At 39.9% G+C, this 9,392-nt stretch overlaps 1 protein-coding gene across 1 annotated transcript; it reads right to left on the reverse strand.

The window, feature by feature from the left end:
* Window positions 1-255: 255 nt before the first annotated feature.
* On the reverse strand, window positions 256-5,892 carry LOC135946030 (cyclin-dependent kinase 2-like). Its single transcript, XM_065494046.1, has 5 exons — window positions 5,602-5,892; window positions 1,503-1,704; window positions 1,168-1,443; window positions 914-1,117; window positions 256-856 (listed from the first exon to the last, which is right to left on the reverse strand). The coding sequence occupies exons 1-5, from the start codon at window positions 5,715-5,717 to the stop codon at window positions 737-739; spliced, it is 918 nt and encodes a 305-aa protein (XP_065350118.1). The 5' UTR covers window positions 5,718-5,892; the 3' UTR covers window positions 256-736.
* Between the last annotated feature and the right edge of the window lie 3,500 nt (window positions 5,893-9,392).

The following is a 9,392-nucleotide window of genomic DNA, read 5'->3' on the forward strand; positions in this document are numbered from 1 at the left end:
TTACACAAGAATAAACTAACAATAAGTTATAGGAAAGACTTAGTTACTAAGAAATTAAGACTGACTCAATTTCATGTTATTATTTTAGCTAGTTAAAATCTGTTATTTAATTTCCAATATAATGATTTTCATCAAAATTTGTCAAAAAAATTCACAGCCCATTTTATGACTTTAGAATACTTCCGATGTGCGTAAGATCTGTTTAGTGCATAGCAATCAAAGACCTATGGTTTAAAAATGGACAAAAAGCATAAATTATTACTTGAAATAAACTTTTATTGAAAATTGAACAACTATAATTAAGTCCCTCTGATTATCACAAAAATTTATTTCAGGATTAAATATGAGTAATGAATGATGTGAAGCTCTCTCTCTCCCTCTCATGGTCAACCAACAATGCACAGTGTAGGCAATATTAACAAAAACCTATGTTTTCAATCATGTTTCCCCTGTTCCCCTCATTTGACTGACATACTTACTGGAATGCGGAGATAATTTGTACATGGTTGCAACATTGTTCCATTTTAACATCATGTGCTACTTAGAAAAAACAATTATGCAGATTTGGCAGTGTATCTCGACTAAAACCAGTTAGTTGAAGACATCCTTATAATTAAAGTTCAGCTGTTAGCTGACATTATTTTTAAATGGATTGATATGATAGTTGCAAGAGAATTTAATTGTTTAAAAAGGCACTGCATCTAGTATCACATTTAATTTTGTGCCATTTTGTTTTTCAGCGTTGCTTTTGCTCATTGATAGGAGGAGGGGAAACAATTTCCGCTTTGAGCAACCACGGGTGTTTCAGTGCCTCCATAGCAGTTATTCTTTGATCAGGATCATAGGTCAGCATGCCCTGAAGAAATCGATTAATTATTATTTGAAACTCTGGATGTCAAGAAAATTTTCTTACCAGGAAGAGATCGAGAGCATCTTCGGGTAGCTCTGGCAGCATTTTGTGGAGATTGTTCATTTTCCACTTGGGGAATTGCGGTTTGAATGATCCCAGTTTAGTCACTCCAGGCCAGGTTGACTCATCAGGAGTGCCAAGAGTTCGAAAGATGCGGAAGAGCTGGTCAATTTCAGAGTCACCAGCAAAGAAGGCTTTTCTCTGCAGCTGATATGAATTCATAAGAACCGCTAAACCGCTACAAAATTAGCACCTACCAGCTCAGCGAAAATGCAGCCAATGCTCCAAATGTCCACGCTGCATGTGTAGTAAGTAGCGCCCAGCAAGATTTCTGGCGCTCGATACCAAAGGGTGACGACTTCATGGGTGTAGTTCTTGAACGGCACCACAAACGCTCTGGCCAAACCAAAGTCAGCAAGCTTTACTTTTCCATTCTTCATGTCAATCAAAATGTTCTGCGGTTTCAAATCTCTGTGGAGGATTCGATTGATGTGGCAGTATCTGATGCCCTCAGTCATTTGGCGCACAAAACTCTGCAAACGAAACTCGTGAGTAACCTCATATAGCCATCGGACGGAGATGGGTTACTTACTCGAACAACATTTGTGGGCACAGCCATCCCGACACAATCAAGAAACTTCTTCATATCCATGTCTAAAAACTCAAACACCATGTAAAGCTTCTTCGTGGGTGGGACGTGGACAATGTCCATCAGAGAGACGATGTTGTCGTGCTTCAGTCCTTTTAGCAAAGCGATCTCCCTGATTGTTGTACTGGGAACGCCTTCGCCCGTTCTGCAAGCATATTTTGTTAGTGAATAGCAAATTCTCAGCGCAGTTAGCAGCTGACCGTTTCTTCTCAAAAGCCTATAATCCTCAATTTTATTATATAGCCTTGGTTATTGTATTAGTTTTTAACATTCAGTTACATAAGTCGAATCACATAGTATTGTAAAACGATCCTAGTTTTAAAAGCACTTAAGAATATTACTCGAAACTTGTTCAAGTCACAAAATTAATGATGCAGCAAAACAAGCAACACAAGACAATTTGCAATGCTGGAAAGATAATTCAAAAAAGCTGTTGGATTAATTTCCCAGTGGAAAAGAGAAGTTAGCAGCGAGCGAGAAGTGGTTAGTCGCCGATTGGTTAGTAGAGAGGGGGCGAGGGGCTAAGCTGAATCGTGTGGTGCTACGACCACGGCCACTACCAACGCATGCACCATCCGATTCAGCGGTGCCACGCAGCCCATGAGGAGCAACACTTTCGAACCAGGCCTCTTCGCAAGTCATGCACACCACCAACTTAGTTTGTTAGTTAGAATGTTTGTTTGTTTGTTTGTCGTTAGAACGGTCCAATCAGAACATTATGTTTGCAAGTAGTAGTGTAAGCCATGACAGCACACATCAGCGCACAAGCACAAAAATATGATGAGCTTAGCATGTAAATAGATGATTGGTCCTACTGAAAAATTGTCATTCCGTTTATTGACATTAAGCACAAGAAATTTGCAAACCACAGATTTTATAAATTCAACGCCAGATAAAGTATTAATTCACATTTTACACATTACAAGCTGTTTAGTGGTAGTCCAAAAATTATTTTTGAGATTGCTATGAATTACAATAATTATATTTCTTTTTGAAAAAAAATTATCCTAACACTGATTTGCAACCTCAATTTAGTTAAGATTTTCACAAAAAATGGTATTAATGCTAACAATGTTTAACAAGACTAAAGTGCACTTAAGTCAATTGAAGAAATATTAAAATCGACAATTTTCTAAATTAAAACATGCAAATGAGAGAGGTATTAAAAGAGGACACGGATAAAAAGCGACCCTATATAATATTTTTAAAAAATGCTAGCTGACAGTCTATAAATTCATAGATCAACGGATACGATTCTTGTTATGCGAGACTAAATCTGTTAAAAGAAGCTGAATGAAAAATTCAGGAGAAAACTGCGACGCTGAAAAAGCAGCGGCCGCTTTTCTTTCTTTTCACCCAGAGCAGGTTAAAAAGCAAGCAAAACAGCACCCTTTGATGTTTTCAAGTACATTCAGAGACGAGAAGTGAGGAGCGAGAGGGTTGCATAGCAACAAAAAATCCCCAGCTCGGGTCCGTGTTAATCACCTAAGTGCTAGCGCCAAATCAGCCCGAAATAATTCCGCCAACCCACCCCAACTGCAGGCGCAAGTGCAAAACAGAAAATCTAGAAATCAAACCATGAAATTGACCGTTACAAATAGCAATAATCGGCGAAAACCGAGTGGGGAGATGGTGGGGGTCAGCATGCAGCAATTCGAAACAACGAAAACAAACAAATTGACAAGAAGCGTGGCGCAGGGTGCCTGTCAGCTGCGACCGAGGGGCGGCCGGGGCCCTCGGGGTCCGAGAGGCGCACCAACAGCGGTTGCTTGGGTTTCCCGAGGCCCGCGAAGGACACGCTACGGCCGAGGGCGAATGCAACGCCATTTCCCTCCGAAACATCCCTTGGCTCGACTCGCACTGGGGGATGAAAATAAGCATCGATAATCGCGCGCGCCAGAGTCACCTGGCATGTAAACAGAGCATCACGAGCGGCGGCGTTTGGCGGGAAAAGGACGGCCCTCTGCGCAGGACAGTGGCGGGCGCGCAAATTTTTCGCTTTCGACAAAACGCGGAGATGAAATAAAGCCGCCGAACTAAATTGCCAATTACGTCACACACGCACGCCGGCAGGAATTTTTTGTGCTACTCGCGCGCGACCACTTCTGCATCCTTGCCCGATGAGATAAGCTACTTCCTGTGCCTGGGAGATTGCTTTATTGTTCACCAGCCAGCCTGCCGAGCACATGGACCACCAGGTTTCGCGCAGGACTGAGAACGGGTGTTCAGCGGCACCAGGACATCAGATCTGCGTGACTTAAAGAACTCTCAAAAGGGGAATCGCCGCGTGTTTTTAACCTCTCAAGATACCACATATATTTATTAATTAAGATTAACTGAATAATCAAGGATAGGAAATAAAATAAACCAACACAACCACAAACAATAAAGAGACAATAAAACAAAACAATATTACAAAAACTACAACCTTTCTCTACAGGCAAAGATTTCTACACGACTTACACAATACCAAACACATAATGGGGACGAAAATAACACCAAGCCAGCAAGTAGCGGTGATATCGTTCTCGGTTGGGGGTTGGCCACACCGACTAAAAAACTCCTCTCTTCCCATTTCGGAAACAGCCATGCTGGAGTGAAGGAACTCCAACTGTGATATGTGGTTTCTCTGGACCATACCACGGTACAAGAGTTCCTACGTCCAACACCACTAACTAGCAGACGCAAACTAACGACACAGGTCGGGTGCTATTTGAGTCATGCGAGGTGCTGGAACTTCAGCCGTGATATGGCGCTAGACAGGTGGACATACCACGGTATTGAAGTTCCTACAGCTAACTACTCAATTTATGTACTTCTAAAAACAGCTACGGTTCAACTAGAAATTAAATAAAAAAATCAAACTTGATCGAGTTCATGCGACAACAGAAAAATGGTACACTTGCTAAACATTGATTCATAATTAATAAAAGGATTTTTAACTACATAGCTGAAAATTAACTTTTATAAAAATCCAGAACATTTTTCCTTGGTACAGAGCAGATTTGGTTGCCACATAATCAATGTGATATGGACTAATATAAAGCAAATCACAAGAGATTATGGGGCGTCCACATCCACAATCTCGACTATTTCCTTGGCGAAAGAAAAGAAAAATGTAGTTATTTAAATGAGGAAAGCAGTGCGTTTCACTGTAGGCTGCAGTTTTAACACAAATTTTGAATTTTCTCAATAGAGCATAAAGCTCTACAGAAAATTTTACAACACAATGAAATTATTTATTATTAAAAAGCTAATAATTGGTGATGTTCACGGTGGTGGCACGCCAAAAAGATTGAAGGAACTCCTAATTGTGATATGAACAGGAATTAACAAGTCACAATCAGGAGTGCCCGAGTCTGTCGGCGCAAATTTCGCTGCAAAATAGATATCATTCGGTCGCATTCTGAAGATGACTTGACAAGGATGACGGATACTGGGAATGTGATATGACCTAGAATGCAGCAAATCACATCCCCAGCGACCGCACCCTCAGCCAGCATAAAGCTTGCTCTCCAGGTATTTCTCCACTGAAGCCGGTGGATTGAGCAATGCCTGTTTCGAAATCTCAGGGCGACGGGGGATTAATTTCACAACACATTTTTCCCTAAAATTTCACAACCGACTACCTGGCGTCGAAGACGACGCAAGTGAATAGGCGACAAGCCATCTTTCAGTTTTGGGATTAAGGAGGCCGAAATAAAATTGAATTGAAATAAATCTATTTATGTACATACATTCACAGTAAATGTGCGGATAAACACGAAGTAAGGACAGGTTTACGATAAAATATTATTCCATATCAAGAGCCTGGTTTAATGGGACAGAGGCATATTAAAATGCTGCATTTCTTGTGGTAGAAATTAAAGAAATCAGAATCATGTTTGTGCTACAGGTGTGGCTGATAATTAGCGCGGGAAAGTTAATTTGGCGAAATGGGCCGCTCATAGCCCGAATCGTCGAGCTATTTTTGGATGCTTTTGAGAAGAAACGACAAACGCTTGAACAGTCATGCTAAAATAGTTAGACAAGATGAACTTACGGCTTGAGTGTGATCTTTTTGAGGGCGACGTACTCGTTCGTCTCGACATTGCGGGCCTTGTAGACGATGCCGTAGGTGCCCTCACCGATTTTCTCGATCCGCTGGAACTTATTCATGTTTTCAGGGGCTCAGGGACATTCCAGCGAAAGGTCCGTGAGTGATTCGGTTCGTTCGGCGACGTAATTCGGCAGATTCGGCGGTGAACGTGCGTCACATTTCCAACCAGCACAAACATGTGCTTTCACACACGAGACGCTAAGTTGCCGCCAACAAACGGGCGATATAAGAAAACGTGGCTGTAACTGATCGATATATTTTAGTAAGTTGGTAAAACTCACGCAGGTTTTCAACGCAATTAGTAGTCAGAAGTTTCCCGACACCCGACACTTTATATCGATAGCGATGATTGTGGGATTCCACTTGCCGCGTTTTGTATACCTAGTAGGTGGTGCTACCTAACGGACGGGAATGAACTACATCATGCGATAAGTTTAGTTGATATTTCCTGCCACCTGCAGGGCCTAGTTTGAAACTAGTTTATTCAATATTAGTCGGCACGAAAGCCACGCGCAGAGGCATGGGCTTATTGCTTCTTTCTCTTCACAATTCTCTTTTTCCAGAATTCAAATTTTGAGTCATACAAAATTCTAACAAAATTTTATTTAATTTCTGATATTTAATAAGTTCTAAGTGAATGGGCACGTTATTCAAATAAGAGTGCGCTCGAAATTTCTGAGATAAGATTAAATTTTATTTACGTAATAAGTGGTACAAGGTTACACAAAAATCACTGATATTGTAAATATCAACAACTATATTGCCTGTAGAGAATCATTTTAAACTGCGAAATAGGCCTCTAATTTTTTTAATTCAATTATTTAGATAAACTAACAAACTACTTTTGTTATTACCAGGCAGTATATCTATATTTTAAAAATTTGTTTCCCTAATAAGGACTTTTGCAAAATGATTTACGTTGGTAGAAAATAACTTTGTCATTCGAATTTATCCTGCATTTATTTTGGTGCATAGTGATGAATATAATTTTGTAAATTAGCCAATTAGAAGACATTTTACATCACGCTCTCTTGGTCTGCACATTTATGATTTTCTTGTTAGCTCTTGCTACGTGATTCTTCGTTTATTTTCTCAACATGAAAAACAAGTGGAAGAAAATAAAGCCAAAGTCAAACGTCCATGAGAAAATGCAGGTTTGAAGAAAAATAACTTAAAAATGGTAAATTCTAGGTTAAACAAATGATTTGAGGTCTCATCGGAAGTACCTCACAAAATTGCTACTGCAGAAAACTACACGGAGATAAAAATGTTGCTGCATTTTGCTTCGTTAACCATGGAAAACGAATGACTGCACTTTTCACGGGCATAATAATAATAATGGAGAAAAAGTGACTGATTCCGCCTAGGTATTAACACAAATATCTCTCTAAACATTCCATTTTTCTCAAATTTTATTAATATAATGACCGATATTTTTAACTGATAATATCAGAGAAAAGTAGGTTACAACTGATGGCTGAAAACACAAAATTTATTATATATTTTGAATCATTATCATCAGCTTTTTCAGATAACACACGATGCGCTGACACGTGTTAAATAACAAGAGCTAATCAAATTCAACACAAATTTTATCGGGAACAAAGCGTTATTCGTGAATATAATCGCTTAATAATAATAATCAAAATACGTGATGTTTGAGCAGGTAGCATGGGCGAAGTGCGGGTTTCCTTTGCACGCCACACAGTATTTCAGTTTGCGCCCATGTACACTGTTATCCCCTTAGGTGGCTGATGTGAAGCCCCGCCGAACCCTGTCCACCGAGCCAGACCGCATAAAATATAGTCAAACAAACGCCACAAGTCGACTTCATTTATATATTCACGTGCGGCGAGCGCCATGTGACTTTCGGTCTCTGCGCGTTCGCCAGCACTTCTTTAGCTCCAAAAGCCTTTAAATCGCCGCGCGCTCAGACCGGCTACATATTATACCAGGCCAACACAAAAAGTCGGCATAGTTACCCTTAAATCGAGGCGGCCTGTTTTGTAGGGCTTTCCTGGCCAGGTCAGTGAAAGGAATTCCGGTGGAAAATGAAATCGAGCGCGCTCGCCGGGACTGCTGCCGGGTGGAAATACCATCAATTATAGTCACTGACGCCAGAAATGAATTATTTGTGGATTGGCCTCAATGTATTTCACAGTGTGATTGTTCGTTTAGTGCTTGCTAAATTAATGTGCCTATTAAACGAAGCGGTTCGGATCGTTGCACCTTGTTAATGCTCATACTCGTCATTGCGCAATTGCATTTTACCGCTAATAAATGTTTAAAATGTTATGTTTTACGCATGGATAGATGCATCCACCACAATTATAGTCATTATAAAAGCGAAAAATATAACCTGTAAAACTTATAAAAGTAAGTTTATGCTCATAAAGTTTACAGAAAAATGGAAAAAAACTGAAAATCGTCATTAAAAAGTATAGTGAATAGAGATTTTTGCACAATGTGGGTAGAATTTATTGCATCCTCTCTAGAGCTATCGTTAATTACAGTGTACTTATGGTGCGGTGAGAATAATTTTCTTCCTCGCTTGGGACATGGCTGGGCATCAGTAACGCGTATTTTATCTCTTTGAAGATAATTTGATGTTGCTATGCAACTTTGTTCCTCTCGGAAATACACAGAATGAATCGTTCATTAATGAATAATTGAGCTGTCACCACAGTCTCGCAATCATACTCATATAAATAGTCATTGAACAAACAAAATTAATATTCCTGCGATAACTTGTCAACAGCTCCAGTCTGATGTCTGACAGAAAAAAACTAACTGACACAAATGAAGCAAAAAATGCAGCAAATAAATGGGTCTCGTCAAAATCTTTTCTAATTTCGATTTTTGATGAATATTGTTCGCCATACATTTTTTCTCGGGGTTGTTAACACTGAAGGCATTGTTCGTCGATGTTTATAAAATGTTGCAATTCTATTAGCACAACGAATCGATTTTATTCAGCACATGTGCGACTTCTTAATATTGCCTTTAGATTAGGTCTCACAGATAAAAAGAACGGGGCTCTTTTTTACCAATTTGAAAAACCTTCAAAGGGTGACTGTGCGCTTTTCCAACAGTGTAATGAAAACACGCTGCTGCTGCTGCTGAGAGCTGATTATTGCTGTTCCCAATTGTGCACACGCTTGGCGAAAAGTTCATTTTCTTCCTTTTCTTGTTCTCGCCCGTCGCGTAATTTTATGCAGCGATCGAATCGATAAAAGCTATACACACAAGGAAGCAGCAAAGTTTGGTTTGGAACTTCTTGTTTACTTTTAGTCAATAATTCAGTCCTACGAGAGTCGTCGCGAGACACGAGTGGTCATTCAATTTGCACTGGGAAATTTTGCCTGCGGTGAAAGTAATTTGCAGCTTGGCAACGCAACGAGCTGCGACACAAACTCAATAATACAGTCGATTCCTATATAGAATGTTATATTTACTTCTGACCTAATTTTGCCGATCTTCGCAGAGAGCAAAACCGATAAGTACTAAAGTCATTTCGCTTATTTGTCGCGGAGCAATATTGGCTTATTTACTATTTAAGACCTTGAGTCCCTTGAGTGTATTTTTTCAACCTGCTGCGTTTGCGACATGCTATTTTGCACTTAATCAAAAATTCACGTTGAGCCGGTCAGAATAAGAAGCAACAACAACTGTCTTCACCAACATGTGCCGGAAATTGAATTAATGTACGTAGAGGACGTTCCGTGCGAGTACGT

Source organism: Cloeon dipterum, chromosome X (genome assembly GCF_949628265.1).
Source record: "Cloeon dipterum chromosome X, ieCloDipt1.1, whole genome shotgun sequence".
Classification (NCBI taxonomy): domain Eukaryota; kingdom Metazoa; phylum Arthropoda; class Insecta; order Ephemeroptera; family Baetidae; genus Cloeon; species Cloeon dipterum.

Coding starts and splice junctions, on each gene's coding strand:
- LOC135946030 (XM_065494046.1), bottom strand. CDS start 5,717: ATGAATAAGTTCCAGCGGATCGAGAAAATCGGTGAGGGCACCTACGGC. Junction 1,705..5,601: donor AAAAAGATCACACTCAAGCC/GTAAGTTCATCT, acceptor ATATGCTTGCAG/AACGGGCGAAGGCGTTCCCA. Junction 1,118..1,167: donor GCTGCATTTTCGCTGAGCTG/GTAGGTGCTAAT, acceptor AATTCATATCAG/CTGCAGAGAAAAGCCTTCTT.